This window comes from Pan paniscus, chromosome 2 (assembly GCF_029289425.2).
Source record: "Pan paniscus chromosome 2, NHGRI_mPanPan1-v2.0_pri, whole genome shotgun sequence".
Taxonomy (NCBI): domain Eukaryota; kingdom Metazoa; phylum Chordata; class Mammalia; order Primates; family Hominidae; genus Pan; species Pan paniscus.
The window spans coordinates 25,411,755-25,437,631 of record NC_085926.1 but is presented as its reverse complement, the minus strand read 5'-3'; the positions used below and the strand labels follow the sequence as shown (position 1 = coordinate 25,437,631).

Below are 25,877 nucleotides of genomic sequence, written 5' to 3'. Positions count from 1 at the left end.
ACACACTAGTGGGAGAGAAAAACAGTGACTAAGTAAACTATTCATGAAAGAGTTTCAAATAGTAATCAGTACCACAATGAAAGTTCCACTACAGGAAACTTGCAACCTCAGGATGGCTGCCAGCACTTCTACTCCAGGGAAGACTCAACAAGCCACAGTGGAAAAAATGGTGATTATACAGAATGGGACAGTTGTAGGCCCACGACTGGGTCTCTCACATAAAGACAAGGATAGCAGGTGCCCTTTAACTGCTTGGGGAGGTCCCAGAAAGGCAGGGGAGACTGTAGAAAGATAAAATGCAAGATATGTTATGATCATATTCAGTTTGGAGGGAGGCAATTTGGGGTGCCACACAATTTTTTTTCCTAAATCTACCCTATAAACTATTCTTAAGAAACTTGTAAAAAGTGTCTGCAGAGAATGGAGTGTAAAAATAGAAGGCACAGCCAAATAAGAGTATCTCTACTCAAAAGGTTTTACATAAACCTCTTATTAAGGGCCCCAAAGAGTTTGATATTGCTGGGGAGGGGACCCTTTATCCAGTGCATATAAATGCAGCTGTGCAAGACAAGTACACTGAGAACCACATGGTTATGGGAAAACAAAAAATCATTGTAATTCTTGGACAGAAGAAAGGAGTAAACATTGGCAACTGCCCATTCTCCTTCTTCTAGACACATGGTATGTTTGCATTTTCATCTACTCCATTTGGATTAGGTGAGGCCAAGAGAATTGCTTTAGTCAATGAGTTGTGAGTGGAAATGATGTGTTTGAGATTCAGTAGAAAGATACCAGTGCAAGTGGGCAATTCTCCATTGTTCTTCCCCTTAATTCAAGGGCCAGTGATTTTCTAAATGGAGGTGACTCCATCAGTCTTGGTCCTTGAGTGAAGGTAACATGGAGTAGAACTATCTATCCAAAATGGACACATGGTGTGAGTGACAAATACACAACTACTATTTGAAGCCATTGTAATTTTGAGTTTGTTCCTGCAGCATAACCTGGCCTTACCATAACTAAAATGGGAAGAGTTAGGGCCTCAACTGTGAATGGAAGAGAGGATGTTACTGTGAGAGTAACAAATGCCAGATGCATTTCCTGCAGGAGTAATAGCACTGCAGAGCCAAGGAGACTGATCTTGAAGCCTACTTTAGAATGTTATTGGTCAACGTGGATATGGCAGAGGACTTCCATGAGAGGAGAGGTGACTTGGGTTCCAGCAAGGATTCAGAAACAAACATTTACCCACATCCATTGACTGTGCTCCCCAGATGGCTTGAAGAAAAAGAAGGAAGTGTCACAAAATATCAAGCCCAAAAATTTATCTGTTATTTTTTCTTTCCTATATAAATTCTGTTTTATATATTCTTATAGGAATGTCAGCTTTATTATTTAAAATAAGTTACTAAAATACTAATTAATTAATAGTAATATACTTCAACATAACTTATCTACAGTGATTTTTTGCAGGGGATCCCCCCCCCTTTGTTATTTGGATAATAGCTTATCCACCCTGATATAATACAGGTAAACATTTAGTTCCTTGGAGGTCACTATTACCGTCCCTATCCAATGCTCATATTTCTGATAGTGTACGTAGTGGAGAACAGGAATATTCTTTCTGAGGCCCAGAGCTCATAAGAAATAAGACAGATAAAAATAATCATATAACAAAGGAATACCTGATGTAGACTCAATAATTCAAAAATACTCTTTTAGGTATCTTAAACCACCAAGTCTGGGACATCAATCCTGTGAACTCTCTAACAGCAAACACATACACGTGAGCATAGCAAAAGAAGTGCCTGCATTAAGAATTTGGGTTTAAAACCAAATATATTCAGTGAGGACAGTAAGACCCATTTACGATTTGTAATGTAATTCATAATTTTGCACAGATCTTACCTGCCACAAATACTTAGAGAAAAAAATGATATCTGTATGTATACTGTACACAACATGAGACTCAAATTTTTGGTCAACAGGCAAGAATTAGCACCAAACATGCATTTAAGTAGGGCATACTTTCCACCTAATTCTTAAAGCAGAAAATGATAATTTAAGAGCAAAATACAATTGAATTAGAAATTATACATTTAATTTCATTTTAGTGAAATAACAAGAATTAGCAGAATCACTTAATTTCTGATACCCTCTTTCTACATTTTGGTATTGGAATGAAAACTTTCATACTTTTTATCACAGCTCAACACAACAAACATACTAAAAGATATTCAAGCATTTCAGCATAACGTTTTTGATGAAATCATGAGATTGACAAACTGTAGAGCCAAACAGAATAAATGTCATCAAACAATATCTTAGCAAGTATTGGGACTGTAAACTGGCTTAGGGTCCCAGCCAGCTGAAGGAACACCTAACAGAGCAGGATGACTCTGGAAACTGAAAAATAAAAAAAAAAATACCACCATCTCATGCTATTATTCTGAATTTATTTATGTTAATGAGGAATGACACATATAAATTAGAGCAGCAGCTTTCAGAAGTATTTCTTATTGAAAACATGGCCATAATCGCAAAGTCCCCAGAAGTAGCATAGCTCATGTACAATTTGAGTACAATACAGAGAAGTAAGATCCAAACAAAAATTCTCATTTCCCTGAGGAATAGTCAGATGATCCCTACTGGGTTTGACTAATAAGGATAATTTTCCTGATGTGGGGGACTTTCCAGGGCTGTATGAATGGTGGTGTTGTGTACTTAGAATTGCTGCTATTTTCAGATTCAAAAGCACAGTGGAGAATTAACATTGCTTGGTCATTCTAGTTTCTCCAAATTTGTTTAACCATGAAAATCCTTTATAAAACTATGGTATTCTCCCCATCGCTGACCTACCTCAGAGTTTTCTACTGCTCATTATTTTAAGGCTCACAGAACCTGAGAAGTACATTTTACACGCTCCAGTTCAGAGTTGCAGCCAACATAAAGGTTTTTTTTTTTTTTCCGGCCAGACATAGAAAATACCTCCATAGAAGCAGAACCGAGAGGGTCACCAAAGATCTTGCTTTTTTCTTATTGAAATATTTACTTTGCAAATCCACCAATCTCTGTTATAAATGAAACATTACATGAAGTCCTGAGAGGGAGGAGAAGCCCATGTGAAAACACAAGGGCTGCCTCAGAAACACTTGAGAACAAGTTAAGAAGTGAAATTCACTATATATATGCCTTCTCATACATCTTGACACCAGTGAAAAGGAAGCAGACACCCTGGCAGACGGGCCACCTTGACTGTACTGACAAGTTTGGTGACAAGCTTTATAAAAACAGTTCTACCTTGAACATTTATAAAGCCTGAATTTTGCTGCTTTTGAAATAAAACAAAACCAACCCCAACAAAAATGCCCCAGGCAATAGTGCTAGCCACAGAACTGGTGCCAGAAATCCAGGCAGGACGCTGCTAGCAAAGGAATGTCATCTTTTCAATATGGAACAAGAAACAAGGCTCTAATGGGGCCGGCCTGCCAGAACCCCAGCTTTTCCCCTTCACCCCAGACAATGCTAGCTTTGTACAGGCAGAGATGCACACAGAGTTTTATTCCCCTCTATTTTTTTTTTTTCAGGGATGAGTTCTAGGGTCCATAGAACAAAATTTTCCCTTCTGGTGTTGCTTATCCATATGACACATTTAATCTTCCTTTCTGAAGTGGAAAAATACTCAATAACAACAACAACAACAAAAAGACATAGTTCCTAAAAGGCACAAGAGAAATTCTAATCCCAAAGAAATTATTATGGTAGGAGATAGTGACAAGAAGACAATGAGAGGGATGTGTGGTTTTCATGACATAAGCATTGTGTTGTGCTGGTATGACTGTTGTGCTTAAGGACACATATTTGATACAACAAGAGAACAGAAAACAACTGTTTCATCTGGTGTTCCATGGAGTGATCTGTTTCCAGAGCTATGGCAAGAACTGGCTTTGTAGGTCCTAATGAGAGACATATGTCAGTCTCCAGCAGTGTGCTTTTCAAAGGGATTTTCTGGGGTAATTTTGTCTACGTGTAATCTTTGCCTTGTGTGATGACACTGGAATCTAACCCCTGATAAAGGTCTACCTCTATTGGGTAAGGCTTTCCCAGTTTCTCAAAATGTCAAAGCTGAATGAACTAGGAATATGGGGATGTTTAGAATCAGAGGCCTTGAAAAGATAGTTTGATAAATTTCAGGGAACCTTACAGAAATGTATTTAAGGAGGTTCTCACAGTAACCATTTCAGCAACAGAATCAGATTATAAATCAAAACCACAGATGGTAGAATCTGCTCTCATAAATTCTTAGTTTCCTCATCTGTGAAATGGAGGGGGAAACAATTGATTCCACCTACTTCTCTAAATATCATGAGGATCAAATAAAAAAAACCTATGGTAGAAACTTAGCTCTTCACCAAATCCATAATTTCTTTCCCTAAAAGTAGGTCTGTACCTGAGCACATGGCTAGACTACATCTCTGAGTTGACTTTGCAGTTGGTTTTGGTCACGTGTCCCATTCTAGCCAATGAGGTATGCCATTCTTGGCCGGGGCTTTTAAGAAGCAGGTGTACTGCCTCCCCCATGCTCTCTTTTCATTCCAGTAGCTAGAATAAGATGATGCTAAGAACCTAAGAGGATGACAAGCTGCAGCACTGGCAGGAGTCCTAATCACTGTGTGGAGGAGAGAAGGCTGCCAGTCAAGAGCTGATGTGAGAAAAAAATCCTGTAGCAAACATTGTACCTTGTGGGGTTTACTTTTACTTCAGCTAAGCCTGGCTTAATTTAATTTCATACATGAAAATGCATTAGAAACACTAAAGCTATAGGAATGTAAGATATAAGACAGTTTTATTATTTCCATGGTTTTACATAGGTACGCGGGTGGGGAGAGAGGCAACTGTAGAGAGTGGGAAGACCAAGGGCTCTGAGCCCTGCCCTGACAATGAGAAGGTAGAGGGGGCTGATGAAGAAGGAAAGCCTTTCCAGACAATTTCATTTCATATCACCTCTTTACAGGCGTCCACCCAGGAGAAGGAAATATGGAAAGCTCTCTTAACTTTTCTAGTAAAAGGTGGAGAAACAGAGAGGATAATTGCAATAATAGCAGACCTTTAGTTTGTTATAACAAAAACAGCAAATGAAAGTGTTCTAGATATTTTCAAACAAGCAAAGTAAGCATTTACACAAGCATTCCTGAACGTTTAACCATTAAAAAATTTATAAGCCTCTTAAAACCACCAAATTAAATCAACTATTTTTACCACGCCAACTCAAGGGAAAAAAAAAAACACACAGAGTTGTGGGCTAATTCAGAATTCACTCCCCCCGCCCCCAACTTCCTGTTTATCCATACACCAGAAGGAAAAAAAAAAAAGACAGATTTTTCTGCTTTTTCAATCCAAAATCAGTTCTCAATTTGTTAGAAGAAGAAAAGTGTTTTCTCCTTCCGTAGGAATTATTACTAGGAAAAGGTAGATTGTCATTTCAGCTGTCTTGAGGTTCCTCGATATGGAGGTAGATTCTCTAAGCTGAGATTTTTCTTAAAGCACTAACAGCCCTCAGTACTCTTCCACTTCAGTATATCATTCCAGGCACTAGTTCTTAAGAGTTTGCCTAAAGATAGTATCAGAGAGGACATACGTTTTGCAATGAAGGTTAACTGAGGTAGAAGGCAGAAATTACTAAGAAATGAGCTAGACTTTGGTCACCAAAGACCTTGTCCTGTTTATATATAATTCCATGAATGTTTACATGAATGTATCATCCCAAAGCCCTATGTAATTAGATGCAATTCATTATATAATTAGATAAAATGTATGAAATTAATATACTATTTGCATTATTATACAATTATATCTTATTACGTGTTATTTATAACTACACTAATTACTGTATAATTAGATATAACTGATGATAAAAGCATATATGCATTAACGTCCTACTACATGCCGCCTCCCTAGCACTATGCAAAGCCCTAGTAATAAGGCTGTGACAAGAGAGACCTGCCCAGCCCTCCTGGAGTTTATAGCTGACATTAAACTAATGACTTGGTAATAATGACTTGATTTCAATTGTGTTAAGTGCTACAAAGGTGAACAACAGCAAATGTAAAAGAGGGGGACCTAACGTGGGGGTTCCAAAGGAAGGCTTCTCTGAGGAAATGGTATTTAATGAGTCCTTTTGAGTGTCTTTAATATCCTATGGATCCCTAGTTGTTTATATAGGGTTATGCAAAATAAATGTTAACAGAATGGATAGATTTCCATTTTTCCACGTAACTCTACATAGGCAATTTTATTCTGAGTCCTCTTGCCTTCCAGCCCCATCTTCAACTTTTGCCTGGAACACTCCTCTCCCCTTCCTCATCTGGAAAATGCTTACACATCTATAAAATCACATCTTCTATAAAAGCATTCCATGAATGTGTCAGAGGGATCCGAGACTCCTTCTCCGTGCCCATCAACCCCTTAGCTACAATTGTCACAGCACATGCCACACTGTTTCCTTGCTCATTCATTCATCCATCCAATGAATATTTACCATTTACTTGTAATCGAGGAGCTTAGCTTTAAAATTGCATTTTAAAACTTTTTTTTTTCCTTTTCTTGCTCTCAGCATTAAAACGTACTTAAAAACTTTTTGTTTCCCTCCCTTCCTACCAGACACTCTCTTGTACTACTAGCTTATCTAATTAGGCACTTACTTAGAAGTTCCAGGAGCTAATTTTTAAACAAACCAGGTATGGAGACCCAGCTGTGAAATTGCAGAGATTACCTCAAAAGGGTTAGTCTACAACCCGGGCATTGCTGAAATGATGGCACGCTGTGCTTCAGGTGGACCGTGACTCAACACGGCCTCCGGAACAGAACACGCAGACCTTGCACCCAGCACCACTTCCACATGCTCCCACCCCTCCTCCACGTTCCCCTTTTTAAGCCCCTCTCCACAGCCTAAAGTTTGGAATGGTCTTTCAAAGACTTGAGCCTGGTCATTCCCCAAAGGCCAGAATTTAAATCCTTTTACCACACCTAGCTTCTCATGTTTTCTGCCTCCAAGCAGCCAGCAGCTGGACTTGAGCCAGTTACATCCCTATTATTGGACAGGCCTGGTTCTCTGTATTTTTTAGGCAATGGGATTCAGCATTGGAAAAAATACACACAAAACTTTCATTTCTATATCCTGGAGCCTGTCTCATGGAAGGCACTTAATAAATGTCTGATGAATGAATGAGGAAACATGTAAATCCTCCATGGTTGGCAGATTATAGCAACAGGGAACAGAGGGCCGCTTTTTGGGTCTATGAGGGAAACTACTCTGTGTGATCCAATATAGTAATGAAGTTTATGGCAGGTTTCATAATTCATTCAGCTATCACATGTGGTACACAGAGTGTCCTGTTTTTGTTATTGTCTTGGGTATGTCATTTTGTTCTTTGGGATCAATACTGCAGCAAACCCCTAAAACAGAAGCAACTATCAGAGTGAGGAAAGCTAAAAATATTCTCCAAAGAGAGCATCATGTTCATGTTTATCCACTCCAATTAAAAACAACAATGTGGTTTTAAATGGCCTTGGTCAAATAAAATCATTAAGCTCATTTAAAGTATTTAATAGAAGTTCTAAAATTAAGTGCAGACATCCATCTTCCTGATTGCAAAACTTTTTGTGACTGAACATTCTGCTTGCTGTCTGCCAGGAAAACCCAGCCCAGCAGCCGAATGCTGTCATGGAGATGAGGGCCTCCCTCTCTTCAGAGGCTAGCAAAACAAAGGCAGATGAGAAAAATGGACAAAATTAGCCCTGAGGGACTGAGGGGGCTAGTGGAGTTTAAACTCTTAAAAGACTGCTTTAAATAGAAGGCTACCAATGTGACCTTCAGCAAGCATTTCCTCTGCGCCCTTGTGGAGAAGACACGCCATCACGGCTGTGCCAGGCCTCGCCCTGGGGCCTTCTGCAGGACAGGCTGGATTGTGGCCCCCAAAGGTTGGCTTAGGGATAGGAAGTTTCCACCCATCAAAGGCAAAATGTAGAGAACAAGGACAAAGCTGCATCTGGGAACATGCCCATGTGTGGGTTCTGCCTGCTAACTGTCCCTTCTTGGGAAAGACTGACTGCCTTGTAAGCGCTTCCTTTTTTAATTTTTTGTTGCAGAGATGTCATTTCTTTTATGAAATGATCAAGACAATATGTTTTTTAAAAATATGCCCCTATCTGTTAGTTTTAAATTTGGTGGCCTATGAAACCCCCACTCTAGACCATAACACACCACTGCTTCAGACCTTCTGTCTAAGTGTGTCTGAAGCAGTGGGGTGTTTTTTTTTTTTAACAGGAAAAGGATTTGAATCCCAGCTCTAGCAAAGGCTAGCTGTGTGTCCTTGGCCACGTTCCTTAACTACTCAGACCCTCTGTTACCTCATCTATAAAATGTGGGTCACGGAGCCTACCTTGCAGAGCTGTTGTGAGAAATAAAAGCGCTATGGGTTAAAAAAAAAAAAAAAAAAAGCCCAAATGCCTAGGGTACAGAAGGCACCCAACAAGGGTAGTTTTCTTCTTCCCTCTACTCCACACTTGGACGTACAAACACCGGAGACCTCTTACTCCACGTAAGCCAGCGCTAACAAGAAATCAGTGCCATTATTAGGTTCAATGCTTTTATGTCTGTATTTGGCATGGGACTGGGTTCAAACTTGTGGATTTGCTTTCATTTTACAGATAGGCTAAGGCCCAGAGAAGTCAATGGACATAGCCAGAAGAAGTAGAAATGCTCCGAGAATCCAAGTGTTTGGTTTCTGACCTAAAATGCTTTCTCTCTCTGACTCACACCGCTGGTTCCTCCTCAGCCATGACATCCCAACTGACCCCCATCACATCAGGCCCCCTTGACCCCTGTGAAATAGAACACCCCTAAATTATTCTTTATTAGACCATTCTGTTTATTGTTTTCCAAATTTGAATTATCATCTGTCCCTTGTGTGAGACACTAAATTCCATGAGGAACTTTGTCATGTTCACTGTTGCATCTCTAGCACCCGGCATAGGGCCTGAAACTTAGTAGGTGTTCAACAAACATATGCTTAAGGATGAATGATTGGTGAATAAGGTTGTCAGAAGAGACTTGCCCATCAAACTAGGGAATAGTAGAAGACGGTATGTAAGCAAATGCAAGTTCTGGTAGGCTCTCCCTTTTGCAAGGTGACTTTGTCACTTCTCCCCTTAGGAGGTGAAGTTTATTTCTTCATCCATAGAATCCAAGCTTAGTCATGTAATTTGTTTGGCCAAGGGGATATTAGCAAATGTGATACAAGCAGAGGGTGAGAAGTGTTTGAGCATAGTGATTGTCTTCTCTTACTGATGGGAACCCATCCACCATGTGAAGAAGGCTAGGCTAGGCTAATGGTGAGCAACAACAGGGGGAGAAGATCTGGTCATCCTGCCAAGGCCCCAGACATGTGAGTGAGACCATCCTAGACCACCTGGCCCAAGCCAAGTCAGCCAAGACAAGAAGACCTGTCCAGAATTATAATGAATAATAAATGTCTATTGTTTTAAGACATTAAGCATTTGAGTTATTTGTTAAGCAGAGGAAGCTAACTGATACAACAGCATAGAATATGTTCCAGAAACCTCTCCAAGGTGTGATACCAGGTATTTCTGGACATAGCTCAATTACCTGGATATTTCTAATTTCTCTGACTTTGGATGATGGGAAAGTGGGACTTGAGTGTGAAGGGAAGGGTGGAGGAATGACCAGACATGGCTTAAAGCTTCTAAGCCACAGAGCCCTGGGCAGGTGGACATGAACTTCTTTTAGCAGTGTGGAAGTGGAGCAGCAGACCCAGGCCCATAGCCCAGCAAAACCAGCGGGCTTGCCACCTTTGGCATGAGAGCTTTGGGACACCAGCTTCTGAGTTTTAGAAGTTGTAAGAAGAATAACATCATCAAGGGCCAAATCTGGTCCACTGCTTTTGTAAACAAAGTTTTATTGAAACATAGCCATTCCCATTTTTGTACATATTATCTACAGCACCTTTCATGCTACAGTGACAGAGTTGAACAATGGCAGCAAAGACCACATGGCCCTCAAAGCCTAAAATATTTACTATCTGGCTCTTTGCAGAAGCAATTTGGCAACCTCTGTACTAGGGTAATCCAGGGAGGCTCCATGGAGTAGTAGGGTCTTAATGTGAGCCTTGAAGGAAAGAGGCAGTGTTATTTTGGTAGAAAAGAATGGAGAACTGCAGAAAGAACACTACAAGAAGAGTACTAAGATTATAATTGATGTTACATCACTGTGTGCAAAAGTCATTATAATAACTTAATGATAAAACAAACGATAGGCTGGGAGCGGTGGCTCACGCCTGTAATCCCAGCATTTTGGGAAGCCTAGGTGGGCGAATCACCTGAGGTTGGAAGTTTGAGACCAGCCTGACCAACATGGAGTAACCCCGTCTCTACTAAAAATACAAAATTAGCTGGGTGTGGTGGCACATGCTTGTAAAGCCTGTAATCCCAGCTACTCGGGAGGCTGAGGCAGGAGAATTGCTTGAACCCGGGAGGCAGAGGTTGCAGTGAGCCTAGATCGCGCCACTGCACTCCAGCCTGGGCAACAAGAGTGAAACTCCGTCTCAACAAAAACAAAACAAAACAAAACAATAACTAAGCATGTATGTGCCACTTAGTACTTATCACTTACTATGTGCTAGGTACTATTCTATATGCTTTATACATAGTAAAAACATTTTATCCTCACAACAATACCATGAGGTAGGTAATATCACCCCCATTTTTCCAGATGAGAAAAGAAAGAGTTGCACCAAGCTTATAAGTAGTCTAGCTAGAATTCAAATCCCAGCATTCTCACTCTAGACTTCACATTCCTCAAAAGCTACAAAAGTTGAAATGTAAAATATGATTAAGGCCAAAATTTTGCATTAAATTTTAGCTATGAGCAATAAGACTGTTTTCCAAAGACATTATTTTATTTTGTCCTATTATTTTTTTAATATTGCTTTATTATTTTATACTGTTAAACATTCTTGGCTAACCACACTGCACATTCCTTTTGTGTACTCTGTCCCCTACACAAAAACTGCCATCGCTCAGCTGGAAACCCACTAAACAGGGCATCCCTACAGTGTGTCTAGTGGTTATGCTGCCATGGTAATGCTGTGTCAATACAGCAGCCGCTGACCATTCATTCCCAGAGATGGACCACACCCATTTGTTAAATTCTGACCACCATCATATGGCTGCAGCAGAGGCTGAGACTGTCACCCAGTCCCTAGGAGGACGGAAAGTTCTCTTCCCCAAATAATAGTCAATTAGGTCATCCTGGTTATGACAGGCAGAAGCCACCGTAGGCATTACTTCTTGAAGATATACCAGGCTCTGTTTGGGAGTCCTACTTTAGAGCAGAGGTTCTCAGCTTACAGTAGTAAACTTTGATTTCCAGCCAATGGTTGGGCCAGTTTCTACTGGTCAACAAGGGGCCTATGGTGCATCTGCTGGTATCCTAAAATGATACCACACACAGGGCCCATAGTAAATATCAAATTAAATACAGGCAGAATTCAAGAAGAAAAGTTGCTTCTGGATTCATTACCTTATTATATCACAAGGGAGAGATTCCTAATAGATACTTTCCGAAAGGATTTACTTTTTACAGACTACTAGACAATAATCTTTTCTAGGGGGTATTCTGGCAATCTGATTCGAAAGCCTTAAAAATATACAAAGCCAGTGATCTAAAAATTCCACTTATACTGATTTATCCTAAGGAAAATTTTATCCTAAGGAAATTTTCAGAGATATACTTAAGGGCCATAATTTAAAGTGTTATTTATAATCGAAAAAAAACTGTAAGCACCTTAATCAGTTAAATAAATTATGACATAACCATAAACTACTATATTAATTGTATAACCATAAAAGCTATGCAGTTGCTTAAATTTGGGTCATAAAATATTATTAAAGATTAAGTTAAAACCAGTATACAACACAAAATTCCATTTTTCTGAAACAATAACAATATGCATATACTTATAGAAAAGCTGAGTTTTACAGGGGTTCCCTCCCAGGGTAGAATCATGGTTGTTTTAATTTTCTATTTTTATACAATAAATTCTATACTGTATTGATAATTTTTTAAAATGACAATAAAATTATATTTAATTTTTTTAAAGTTATATTTCTTTTTCTTTGGCTGTTACATTTTACCATTACCTCCTCATGTTTCTCAGTTCTGTGAATTTTGTCACTGTATTTTCCCAGCAAGCTTAAATGTAGACCAAGTCTTTCCCAATGACCAGGGAGAAGAGCAATCCACCCACAATATAAAAATTATCAAATTCAACTGGCTGCCGAACTCACCTGACCTTATTGGGTTTATAGCTCTGTTAAAAAGATACACCATAATATGACTCTGTATCACTTAACTGAGCTTATCAAAGTTGTTTGTGCCGGTATGGGTTTTGTTTTTATTGGGGTTTTTCCTAAAAAAGAGTCAGAATCCCAAACTAAGGTCAGAGAACTCACTGACTATGAGCTGATTAAAGCAGTTTGTGCTATACAGATCGTGAAACAGCTTCATATGCAGCTCCTAGTATGTGCCACAGAGACACGTTGGATAATGATGAGAGCAGGTACGCTGAGTTACAGCATACCTCACTCAGATTTCTGGACATGAGATGACTTAACATTTTTCAGAAATAAAGAAGTATCTTTTCATTTACTTTTCAAATAAACATTAGAAAATCATTTATTTATATATTGCACAACAAGTGGACAAATTGAACTAGCTATTCCACTGAAACCTTTCCAAATCTCAGGATAAATTTAAGTAGGTTCAGCTAGGGGTTACTAATAATAAAGCAATAATTGAATGAACAAATGTCTTCCTTTTTAGTCAGCTGCCAACTGGTTGCCCATATAACTTTCCTGACTACCATGTCAGAATCTACTGGAGAAAAGAGAATTGCCATAAAATAGCACAATTCCAGAGGCAGAGAGATGTTCCTAAGCCTTTAATGAATTTCCCAAAACTGGCCTTATTATATTCATAAACCATAATACATATGTTTATTTAAATGATTTGAAAAGAAGGGAAAAACTCACAAAATTACTTTGAGGGGCTGAGTGACATTTACGCATTTGTACAATCTTTTTTTTTTTTGAGACAGAGTCTCACTCTGTCGTCAGGCTGGAGTCCAGTGGCGCGATCTCAGCTTACTGCAACCTCTGCCTCCCGGGTTCAAGCAATTCTCCTGCCTCAGCCTCCCAAGTAGCTGGGACTACAGGCAAGCGCCACCACACCCAGCTAATTTTTGTACTTTTAGTAGAGATGGGGTTTCACCATTTTGGCCAGAATGGTCTCGATCTCTTGACTTCGTGATCTGCCTGCCTTGACCTCCCAAAGTGCTGGGATTACAGGTGTGAGCCACTGCACCTGGCCACATTTGTTCAATCTTTAAGCACCCACTATATGCCAGACTATGTATGACATGCCGGGCAGTGGAGCTAGGGTCCCCAACCACTTTGTGTTCATAGGCAATCAGACATGCAGTACAGTGGTCTAATTACAAAAATGACACCCATTCCCCCGGCCCCTCCATATCTATATCACTTATTACTTTGAAGCTCTGCCCATTAAGAAATTGAGTGGGGCTGGGTGCGGTGGCTCACACCTGTATTCCCAGCACTTTGGGAGGCCAAGGTGGGAGGATCACTTGAGCCCAGGAATTCGAGGTCAGCCTGGGCAACATACGTGAGACCCCCATCTCTACAAAAAAGCTTTTTCAAGTTGACAGATTAGTTTTATTTTATTTAAAAGAAGAACAAAAGTTGAGTTGATGTTCCTACCTACTGAGTCTAGGCTGATCTTACAACTTGCTTTGGCCAGTAGTGTGGCAGAAGTAGTAATGAGATGCTTCTTAGCCTAAGCCTCTGGAGACCTTATGTGCTTTTGTTCTGTCTTCTGGAACCCTGCCTCTGCGAACAAGCCAGGGCCAGCCTGATGGGAATGAGGGATCACATGGAGGAGAGCTGAGTCTCCCCAGCCCACAGTCAGCACCCCTAGAAGCAGAGCCAACTAGCTAACCTACAACTGCCCAGAGATACATGGTGGAGCCTAGCCAAGTCCAGATGAACCATGCAGATGAGTTTGGCTGAAACTGCTGACCCACAGAATTGCAGGCTAAATAAAGAATTGTTGTCTTAAGCCATTTAGTTTTAGGATGGTTTGTTATACAACAGTGCCTGACCAATATATACAGTTAAGTGCTAACTCTGCTAAGCCAAATATAAAATGCCATGGAGTACCTGTAACATTATTGCAACATGTTAACAATTACAAATGAATCATGCAATTTAGATGTATAAACAACAGATCTAAACAACCATCCAGAGAGGACTTAAAGAAGTTATATATCTAGGGAAGGGCTAGTTCAAGACAGCCATAGTTCCTTTGAGAAATTTTTTATGGATGAGTTAGTTGTATTTGCCTTTGAAGTCATGTTTCTTTTCTTTCCTGAAAAAAAAGAAGAAGCTCTTTCACTCAATTAAGACTGTTGGACTTGAAAACAATTGTCTTGCTTGATTCAAAGCAGCCATATACTACTCTCTGACACATGTTCAGCCTCCAGTATTCCATAGGCAGGAATTTTAAATCCAGCTCCCCTGAATTTATGACACACATACAGTAGCAAGTCCCTACAGGCTGAAAATCAAACTGTAATTCAAAGGCCACAGAGCTGAGGAAAACAGCCAGCAGACAAATCCCAGTTTCAACCTTGAATTCCCTGCAAGCTGATTCAGTGGACTGTCAGTCATATTCAAAAATAAAATAAAACTACAGACACCAGACGGCATGTTCTAAAGAGAAAAAGAATGATGCTTTTCAAGATTCTTCCAACCAGTTCTTTGTTTTTTGTTTGTTTGGTTTTTGAGACAAAGTATCGCTGTTGTCCAGGTTGGAGTGCAGTGGTGTGATCTTGGCTGGCTGCAACCTCTGCTTCCCAGTTTCAAGTGATTCTCGTGTCTCAGCCTCCTGAGTAGCTGGGACTAGATGTACCAGCCACTCACGCCTGGCTAATTTTTGTATTTTTAGTAGAGATGAGGTTTTGCCATGTTGGTCAGGCGGGCCTCAAACTCCTAACCTCAAGTGATTGCGCACCTTGGCCTCCCAAAGTGCTGGGATTACAGGCGTGAGCCATCACACCTGGCCTAGCCAGTTCTTATTATCTAAAAGGAATTATTATGTGGGGGTATTTTAAGGGCCTTAGAACCTTTGACCCTAATCAGTCATTTGCAGAAGTTTCTGAATTTTAAACCAAAGATATATAAGGAAGTAATAAAAACCACTGAATATAACTGAATTCGCCACACTTATGGGAGGTGATGTTACACATCCAGCCCATTTTTGGAACTGGGTAGGTCACCTCCATAAAGTACATGGCGAATGAGAGTTCATCAGGCACAGAAGTGTGAATACTCACCTTACATCCCTCACAGGCGCTGACCCCATAGTGGTACCCTGATGATTTGTCCTGGCAGACGAAGCAGGGCTTGTACACTCGAGGGGGAGGGAGTGGAGATGGGGGGCTTGGGACGAGTTCCTCAGAGCTGGTGCTCTGTGTTTCAATTGCTATAATAGAGATGGCGTAGAGGGAGAAAGAAGAGAAAGTGTATTTTAGTTCATTACTTTTTTCAACAGTGAATTCATATGCTTCTGCCCCAAATTCAGCAATAACACTAGCAAGAATGGGCTCATAAAGACAGCTGTCATTGTAGGCCCAGCAGTGGTGACACTGACATTGATGTGGTACTCTACGGTTTACAAAGCAGTCTCATACATCTCTCACTTGCAGTCCACAGCTCACACAGAACTGTGAGGGCCATGGTTTTTATCACAATTTTACCCACAACAGAAACAGAAACTCAAAGGAAGGAAGTGACTTGTCTAACTAAGACCAGCAGAGCAGTGGTAGAGCCAAGACACAAATTCAGATAATCATACTACAAACCCCAGTAGCTTCTGATTCATGTAGAATCTCAAACGACTTGACCTTGTTGCTCACTTAACCAAAAGTAAATTTTCTTTGTAGCTCACACCTGTAATCCTAGCACTTTGGGAGGCTGAGGCAGGGGGATCACCTGAGGTCAGGAGTTTGAGACCAGCCTGGCCAGCATGGTGAAACCCCATCTCTACTAAAAATACAAAAATTAGCAAGGTGTGGTGGTGTGCGCCTGTAATCCCAGCTACTCAGGAGGCTGAGGCAGGAGAATCGCTTGAACCCAGGAGGCAGAGGTTGCAGTGAGCTGAAATCGTGCGACTGAACTCCAGCCTGGGCAACAGAGCAAGACTCCGTCTCAAAAAAAAAAATAAATAAATAAATAAAAATTTTAAAATTTTCCTTTGGACAAATGAAGAAAATGCCCAAATTATTCATTCAACAAGTGTGCTGGGAGGGTCTTTAGCATGATGCAGCCATAAGTGATCTTCATTAATAACAATATGGGTAAGATCCTTGCTACTCAAAGAAGGCTCCTTGGGCCAACATGCATCAGCATCACTTAAGATCTTATTAGAAAAATAGTATCAGGTCCCAGCTCAGGCCTGTGGAATCTGAATCTGCATTTTGATGAAATCCTCAGATGACTAAATGTACAATTAATATTTGAGAAGCAGTAGGTTAAAACTAATGATGACACAGAGTGGTGCGATTCACTTTTAAGTCATGTTACTCTTTATTCTAGATTAAAAAAATAATAATCCTCCATCCTGTTATCTAACCACCCAAATTCCATGGGAAATGGGAGTTCACAAAATATAAGAACGGGGTGTTCTCCTACCCCTAATTCTCCAGGATTGTACTCAGAATCAAAGCAAGAACTGGCTGTACTTCTATCACAGGTAAATATGCTCATAAAATAAGATGGAAATCAGGAAGGGGAATTAAAAGTGGTTAAATAATGTTCCAGAATCTTCTAGTCTCCAAATTGCTTTTTAATACACAGTGTATTTCCCAGAATATAAAGTTTCCAGTTGCCCTACTGCTTATAATCTCCCAGAGTAGATATTCTCCTGACTGGATTATCCTGCAGGCAAGCTTTTAGCAAGTCAGGTCGACTCTACCCACTAAACTTATTGTTAATCCATCCCCACATCACTATCCTGCTACCACACCATGCTAGTAATCCACCATCGCCTCTCACAACTGCTGCAATAGCTTCTTCATTGGTCACTTCATGCCCCTTCTCCCTACCTAGTGTCTATTCTTCAAACAAGCAGTCAAGATAGTTGTTCAAATGTTAAAATCATCTGTTTCACTTGCCTATCTAAAGCCCTCCAATAGTCACCAATTAGATCAAAGTCAAACTCCTTAGTATGTTCTACAAGACTTTTCATCACACGGCCTTTTAGCAGCATCATTTCCTTCAGTGAGTCCCCTAATTTATTGAGCTCTATATAATTGGCATCTATTCTGTCTTCCGAATAGGCCAAGCTCTCATACCAACTGAGGCTATTGTGATAACTATTTGTCCTTTCTAGATATTCTCAGACCTTCAGACATCTGGTTGTTTTTCATTTCTTAGATCACAAAGCAAATGTTACCTTCCCAGAGATGATTTCTCTCATTAAAATGCCCCTCTCCATTCCTGGTCACTCTGTCTCACTATTTTATTTCCATAAAACCCTAACCAGTGTTCAAATTTTAGATGTTTGTATATAATTTTATATTCTACATCTGCCATCCCCCATACTCTAAATATTGAGTTTCATAAGGGAAAGAAACTCACCTGCACTGTATACATCTGTGTTCCAGGACTAGTAGAGGTCCTGGCACATGGCAGATAATCAATAAATATCTGTTGAATTAGCACATGAACTTTTTCCTTTTCCCCTTTCTTCCACATTTTGAGCACTAAGAGTCCCTCTAAGTTGTTAAATGATAAAATTAGAAACCAAATAGCTCTTATACTCCTTTGCTTCCTTAAAAAAGTAATTAATTAGCCCTTTGGAACAGAATCAACTATAATTATAGTATTTTCATAATTCAGAAGAATCTTGGAATGAATTCATTTGAGTAGTACAGGTCCTAGTAGATAAATCTATTATAGTCTTTACTGGTTAGAACCAAGGTATCTGGGATGAAGATATCAATCTTGAGTACATTATTTCTGGCAGATAGGAAGCCCTTACTTTGAATAAGTTGGCACAGTGGTAGCAACTGTTTTATAGAAGGGCTGGTATCTGAGATGTCACTAAAGCTTATCAGCTATCAAGCAGTAGATGCAAAAGCATTCTTCACACGGAACTAATCAGCTTCACTGAAAGCGAATTAACAAGAAAACACTGCTTGTTAAAATTAAAAAACAATGTATCACTGTCTATTAAAAATCTAAGGAAAAATACACACAGAATCACCCACAATCTTTTCACTCAGAGAAATTCACTGTGTACGACCTTCCAGAATTTTTTTCTATGCACATAAATGTTTTGGGTTTGTCTACTAAGGTGGAATTATACTGACACTGCTGAGGACTTTGTTTAACCTATGATGTCATCAATTTATTTCCTTGTCGATAAATATTTTTCACAGAAAACATTCCATTGTGATGAACAACTTTGTAGCTAATCTCACCACATCTTTATTTCCTTCAAATACATTACTGAAGTGTAATTATCAGTTCAAAGGTTGTTATTTTAAAAATATTTTGTTTTTAATGCATGTTGATAAACTGACTTCTAGAAAGGTTGTGTAGATTTACACTCCCTGATATCAACGTAAGTGACCCCTTCCCCAGATGCCTCTCAAACCTTTTGGAGTGGTTTGATTTGTGTGCTTCTACTTCCATCCATGTGCTTCAACAACTGACAGAGTCATGTCATCACCACTATGATCAATCTCGCATTGAGTTCTTCACAGAAGGAAGGTGGGGAGCGGTGTGTTTTAAGGTCCTACTCGTTCGTGTAGAACAGCTAATCAGGCCTGTCTAGGAAAGTTGTAAATAGAATTCTGGTAGGGCTGGGATCAGCTGTCAGAGCTATGCCCTGAATTTCAAAAGTGGGTAGTAATTTCCATAAATATGCCACTTCAAACACATGCATTGAAGGGAGTCCAGCATTTCATCTTCCCAAAGAAAGGAAACAAAATTGTGCATAATTTAATACCCAAGAAACTTGGGGCAAAGCACACAAAAAACGGGAAGTCTACTGGACATTAAAGATCCCAAAACATTTTACAAAGATTGGATCTTTTCCTATGGATAAGAGTCATTTATAACAAATGAATGAATCCAGAAGGCTTTTCCTGAACAGTTGCCATGAATGAAAATGTTCTATTGTAAGTAATCAATAGTGAGAGCCCTGGCCTTTTATTTAGGTTGTGGTGATTTCACCAATAATTCTAGGAACTTTCTCATATGAGTACAATAGATTCTCAGACTGTTCATGTGTTCAATCATTTGTTTGGCTGAGTGACATAACATGCCAGGCATTGTGTTATACGCTATGGGCAATGATAGTACATAATCCCTTATCCTTGACAAATTTGGCCTAATAGAGAATAAACCAACAATGATAATACAGTGGGTTCCAAACTTGGCTGCACACTAGAACCAGCTGGGGAGCTTTTTAACGTCCTAATGACCAAGTTGTATCCCAGATCTATTATGCCAGAATGTCTGAGAATGGAGCTAGGAATTGCCATTTAAAAAAAAAATCCCTTTTGGCTGACTGTAAGATTTAAAACAGAAAAACAAAACAAAAAATAAAAATAATAAAAAGTATTCCCAGGCGAATCCAAACTGAAGTAGTTTGGGAACCACTAATATAATGTCAGAGTGAACTATAGGCCTTATTTATCCCAGGAGAAATCAAGGGAGCCTTCCAAGAGGAAGTGACTGGGCTATGTTTTTAAATGATAAATTGGTTCTTTCTACTGTTTTTATAATTTGAATCCTGCAAATGCCATAAATGAACATAATTTGAATGCTACAAATGCCACAAAAACAGAAAGGGAAAAACGTTATGTACGATCCCCAAAAAAAATCATCTTGGGAAAAATTTTCCCACTGGTAGTAAAAAATTAAGTATTTGACTCTCTCTCTCTCTCTCTCTATATATATATACATTCAAATATCACCCTCAGAATTGATGGTCAGTGGTCTTTTATTTCCTCTATGTGGCCTATAACACTGAGAACAATGCAAGGCAAAAAAAAAAAAAAATCAGTGGTATAGTCTGTCAGATCACCAAAGCTAGCCTCAGGCGAACATGCCAAGACAAATTCTAGAATTACAACCAGGATATGGCATCAATATAAAAGATTTGTACTTTAATGCAATCTCTTGCCTTTTTGGTAAGGTAGCAAAAACGTACTTTGGCAAAGTTTATCAGAGTTCCTTTTCTTTTTTTGCCTTCCTCCACCCCCTCCAAGAAAGTCAGTGGGAAATAAGCAGGGGGACAGCCCATGGCTTTCCTTTTACCAGTCATTTTTGGTATTTAAGGTAGATACAGAGTGCTCAGCCATTGATCTGTTCACTGTCATCCTGCTTAAATCAATAATCTATTAGTCCCTTTAAATTAGAGTTAGATTCATCAAATGCCCTTGAGAGGCCTCAAACATTTTGTTCCTTATTGCAGGCAAGCACAATCAGTCTATGGAATGATAAAATTTTTGCTTGAAAACTCTGCCGGCTCAGCAGACAATGTGTTCTGTATTAGCTCATTCAGCGATCTCAGGCAGGCCAAAAAAGCAGTTTTGAGACTTCCCAGGGGGAAAAGAGGCTTGTGTCATTCAATAAAACAACTACACTGCAGCCATCCTGATGTGATTTCAGTTTGGAGAAGCAGTCTTTGAGGAATAATTCGGATCTGCTTTTTGTCTCCTGCTTTTATTTATTTCCTTGCCTACTTATGGACTTACTCAGTTCTGTTTGCTGATTGAATGCCCAACAAGCAGCAGCCTCCAATGTGGCATCCAAACTGCTAACCAGATGGGCTGCCCTGCTTCGTCAGGGAATGGGCAAGTCAGAGGAACTTCTGCTACTCGGGTGAGATGGATGCTTGGCTCTGTGGGTCCCCGCCCAGAGCACAGTCAGCACCAGTGATGCTGAGAGGGCTGCTCTGAACTGCACACTTGAGTGGAGACAGTGAGCCTCAGGGAAGAGGAGAATGAACCAAATCTGCAGCATTGTCCTCGGAAGCTGCTAGCCCCTATTTTAGACATCTCCACCCCCACAACATACAGATAACTATCACTAAGGAAAACAAAGCTAGAATCCCCTTCCTTGTACAATAAATTAGTCATGGGACTCATTTGCTTTTAAATCAATGTTCCTCAAAGTGTGGCCTGCAGCAGGGGAATTCTTGAGGTTAGGGAGAAGGACATTTGCTTTAAATTCGTGTTTTTCAGACTATCAATGGTGAAGCACCATTTCTTAGTCTTTCCCCCAATCCCTCATGGATTGATCAAATTCAATACAAATGAATCTCCAGGAAATAGGAGTTAAGGAAAAACAACGACGTCCAAAGCACGAGCTCCAACTCTTTAAAAAAAATTAGATTTAATGGACATAAAATTACCCTGTCAAATTGCTCCAAAAGTTTCGAAACACTTGCTCTCAATGTCTGAACTTCTCTCCTTGCGGACGGGCACAGGTCTCCGGATTGCATTTTGAGAAACAGTCCTCTAAAAGGACTTCAAACTCAGAGGTTGTTTGCAGACAAAACAAAAACAAAGCTAAACAAAATCTCCACCGACTGGGATGGTACAAAAGCAGAATTCCCGAGTTCCCACTGACGAAGCTTTCTTAAACACTGCCACAGCTCTTGGGTCGATTCATTCCCAAAAGAAAAGAAATTAACATTGCTGCCTGTTAAGAGGACTTGGCACTTACGAATTTAACTCACCTGAGAAAACACAGTATAAATGTCCTTGTTGTTACAACACACCTGAGTGTCATTTAAACACACAGAAAGTCTTCGACAATAGCTCCCTTCACAATTCCTTACATGCTTGGCATTTTTCTAAAGGTTAGATTAAGTAGCAGATAACATTTTTAAGAGAGCTCAGTATACTTCTTTTTTTTTTTTCTTTGTGAGAGCTAATTTACGGCTGGCTAAAACCATGTTGACAGATTTCAGGATTTTAGGTTGGGCCTGATTACAGGCAGGCAGGCATCGCGCATTAGGAAAGCCTAGCCTTTTTACTAGAACCTTCTATGATTAAGACAGTATTTTAATGCACTCTCTGGGCAGCTGAGCTTTAAAAGAAAAAGGAGTTATAAAGCAAAAGACATTTCCTGCATGGCCCCAGGGGAATTTTGAGCCTAGAGCTCCGAATCCCAGTGGAAGGGAGTAATTTCAGCTAATTAAGGAAGAAGAGCAAAGTTGCATTTGGTCAAAATGTTCGTTTGGACTTCATTTGTGTTGGCACCAAAGAGAGCCTCTCTGGATTTTTTTCTCCCTTTTTCTGTGGATTCACTGCAGGACTGCAAAGCCTACAGCTCACATACATTAGGGAGAGAGTCAAAGGAAACGCCAAAGTTCAACTAAAGTACAAGTAATTAGAACCAGATTCTCCGCTATTTGCGTGTGCGCATGCGTGTATGAACTCGTGTGTAGACATTTTATGAAAATGTAATTCACATGCATCCAAACATTTGGGGCACGGGAAGACTCCATACTGTCACTCACTTAATTTTTATGTCGCCTTTTCAGGAGAGGATCTGCTTTTAATCATCTTTCAGGAGAAACGGTTTCCACACACATGGGTTTTGCAAATCTGTGAATCGCATCCTGAAATTAGGTAATTGCCAAACAAGAAAAACTCTGCTTTGAAATCTTGCCTTACTCTGCTGCTGGCTTTGTTATTATTAAGCAGCTCCAAGATTAGTCCCAGGTTTGGGGTGGCTAGAGAGGGAGGACGATGGGGAGTGAAGGAAAATATCATTGTTGGGCTTTGGCAGTCTTGACTCAGTAACCTGCCCGTGACCCTAAAGAAGTGTGTGTTTGCCGGGGTCACCAGGGATCCTGGCCGAGGGCTGGAGCTGGGTTGTGAGAAACTCTGCTATTCTGACCACATATGAAACAGGTGCTGAACATAGGCAGGAGACAAAAGGAAGGGCTGGGGGAAAGAATTTGGTTTTGAGTCTTTAATAAAGCCTTGCTCAGCAAAGTGTGGTCCTGGACAAGCAGCATCAGCATCACCTGGAAACTTGTTAAAATGCAGAATCTTGGCCGGGCACAGTGGCTCATGCCTGTAATCCCAGCACTTAATCCAAGGCGGGAAGATCACCTGAGATCAGGAGTTCAAGACCAGCCTGACCAACATGGAGAAACCCCATCTCTACTAAAAATACAAAATTAGTTGGGCGTGATGATGCATGCCTGTAATCCCAGCTACTCGGGAGGCTGAGGCAGGAGAATCGCTTGAACCCGGGAGGCAGAGGTTGCAGTGAGCCGAGATCGTGCCATTGCACCCCAGCCTGCACAGCAAGAGCGAAACTCTGTCTCAAAAAAAAAAAAAAAAAAAAAAAAAAGGCAGAATCTTGGCCCCACCCCAGAAATGCAGAATCAGAATAGGCATCCTAACAAGACCCCTTGATCATTTTTACGCACATTGATGTCTGAGACACCCTAACATAAAAAATGTCTTGTTATTGTCCTAACCTTCCTGTAATCCCATTTTGCTGAGTTAATTTAGCATCAGAACTCTGTCAACTTGCCCTTTGCACAGGTCCTTACTAAATACTCCACCTTGTTAAGTACTTAATGCATTAAGATCTTCAGGCTGTGTGTGTTTATGCTTACCATAAACCAGAAGTCTTCGTTCACTCTCACAGAACTTTGGCAGTGGCTTTTAGTTGGCAGTGTGTTCAAAGTTGTACCAGAAGAGCCTGAACTAATAGTAATTACTATTTACTGAGCGCCTACTGTGTTAGGGACCATGCAAAGTGCTTAATAGACATGAGTTCATTTACTCCTTCCCCCATACCATGAGGAGAGGGAGAACTGAGCACCTTAGAATTAGGAAATTTAAAACACAACAATCCTTTCAGACTTTATAAATGAGATGTAAATGACTTAATATGTTTACTATTATCTCACCAAACCCCTCAGCTTTTTAAATTCTCATTTTCCATCTCCCTGATTTGTTTCCTAGTCTGGGAAGGTCACAGGGTTTGGTCTGGTCAGGCCTACTTACTCAAATTTGAGAACTGCAGAACTTTGTAATTCTCTTGCTTTTAACTCACGGTTATAGCTTTCCAAACACTGATTCCATTCAAGATATGGTTAAATTTGACAAGATAGTTTGGGCCTTAGAAAGAGAGTAAGGCTCAGGACCCACTAATCACTCTGTGTTGTAGCTACACCTGTCTGGGCTTACGGCCAGCAATAGAAGTTATTCCTGGGACTGGCTTTTACCACGGGAAGTGCTGTCATATTTTCATAAGGTACCATGACACGTTCAACACCAACATTTCATTTTTATAATATGTGTTCTCACCACAAGGAATATATTCAAAAATATCTCATAGGTTGTTTTGCATGACATTTTAAACATGTTTTCTATCACTATTTTCTAGGACATACTAAGATAGCTTATGCCAGTGTTCAAATAAATCCTTTCTTACAGTCACTTAACAGGCCGACACATCTAACTGCTTATTAATGACCTGAACGTGGAGGCATCAGAAATGAAACTGTATTAAGTGAACAAATGCTAGAACAGGTCTCGGGAGTCATGTGTAGACGAAGCTAATTGCTTTGCAATATTGAGGTCCCCTGAAGAGTTTTTCTCAACATCAACTGACTCAGTTCCATATTTCACTTCTATCTTCTATCGGGATTCCCATAATATTTACAAAAGGAACTATCACACTAATAAATGACATTATTTTATCTGATCGAATTTCCTGCACACAGAGTAGATTAAAACAGGAGCATTAACATGTATATCATTTCAGATACACACATTCACATTCATTTCAGATATCCACACACATTCTTTGCTTATGTACTATATATCTGTTTGAAAACCACATTAGTACCAGCCAGACAGAAAAGCAAAAGGGAAATACTTGGAAGACAACAATGAAATTATGCTTTGTCACATACCTTGCCACTCGTCTAAGGTCTAAGGAAGTTCAAGTATGATTGATTACACTAGAATTTAGCCAAAACCCTCTTTTTCTCAATAAAATAATGCTCGGCTTACTCAGAATTTTGCTGCAAAGAAATTTTTCTGTTTTGTTTCTTACAGGTATGCACCATATGAACAGCCTCAATATAACTTTGAAACCGATTTAATCCTCACTGTGTGGGTTTTCTTCGTTCCTAAAAAGAAAGAAAATGCCATGAGCCTGCATAAAATTGTGTGGAGGAGGTGATGGGAAAGTGGTAAGCTTTGCTGCCAGGTGGACCTGAATTTGAATCTCTCTTCTGCCACTTACTAATGGCCATAGAGTTTTATTTCTCTGAGCCCTAGTCCTTCTTTGCTGAAAATGCAGATAATCCTGATTTCTGTTGGTAAACCAGAGACAACGTTTGCAATTTGCCTGACACACAGTAAGTGCTCAATAAATGATAGCCAACCTCCACCTCCACTTTTCCCCTCCTCCCACAAACACATTTCCCTTCCACCTTCCTTAATCTAGGGCAGGGTTTTTTTTTTTTTTTTTTTTTTTTTTTTTCTGAGATGGAGTTTTGCTCTTGTTGCCCAACCTGGCATGGGCAGCCATGCCATGGCAAGATCTCAGCTCACTGCAACCTCCGCCTCCCGGGATCAAGAGATTCTCCTGCCTCAGCCTCCCAAGTAGTTGGAATTAACAAATGTGCGCCACCACGCCCGGCTAATTTTTTGTATTTTTAGTGGAAA

At 40.0% G+C, this 25,877-nt stretch overlaps 1 protein-coding gene across 4 annotated transcripts in view; it reads right to left on the bottom strand.

Annotated features, from left to right (window-relative positions):
• The window catches only part of RARB (retinoic acid receptor beta), a 769,998-nt gene that overhangs the window by 120,911 nt on the left and 623,210 nt on the right, over positions 1 to 25,877 (bottom strand). For all 4 annotated transcript variants that reach the window (XM_034955988.2, XM_034955989.3, XM_003826156.7 and 1 more), the window contains one exon: positions 15,486 to 15,634. In XM_034955988.2, coding sequence (XP_034811879.1) covers positions 15,486 to 15,634 — 149 coding nt within the window. The remainder of the gene's footprint in view (positions 1 to 15,485; positions 15,635 to 25,877) is intronic.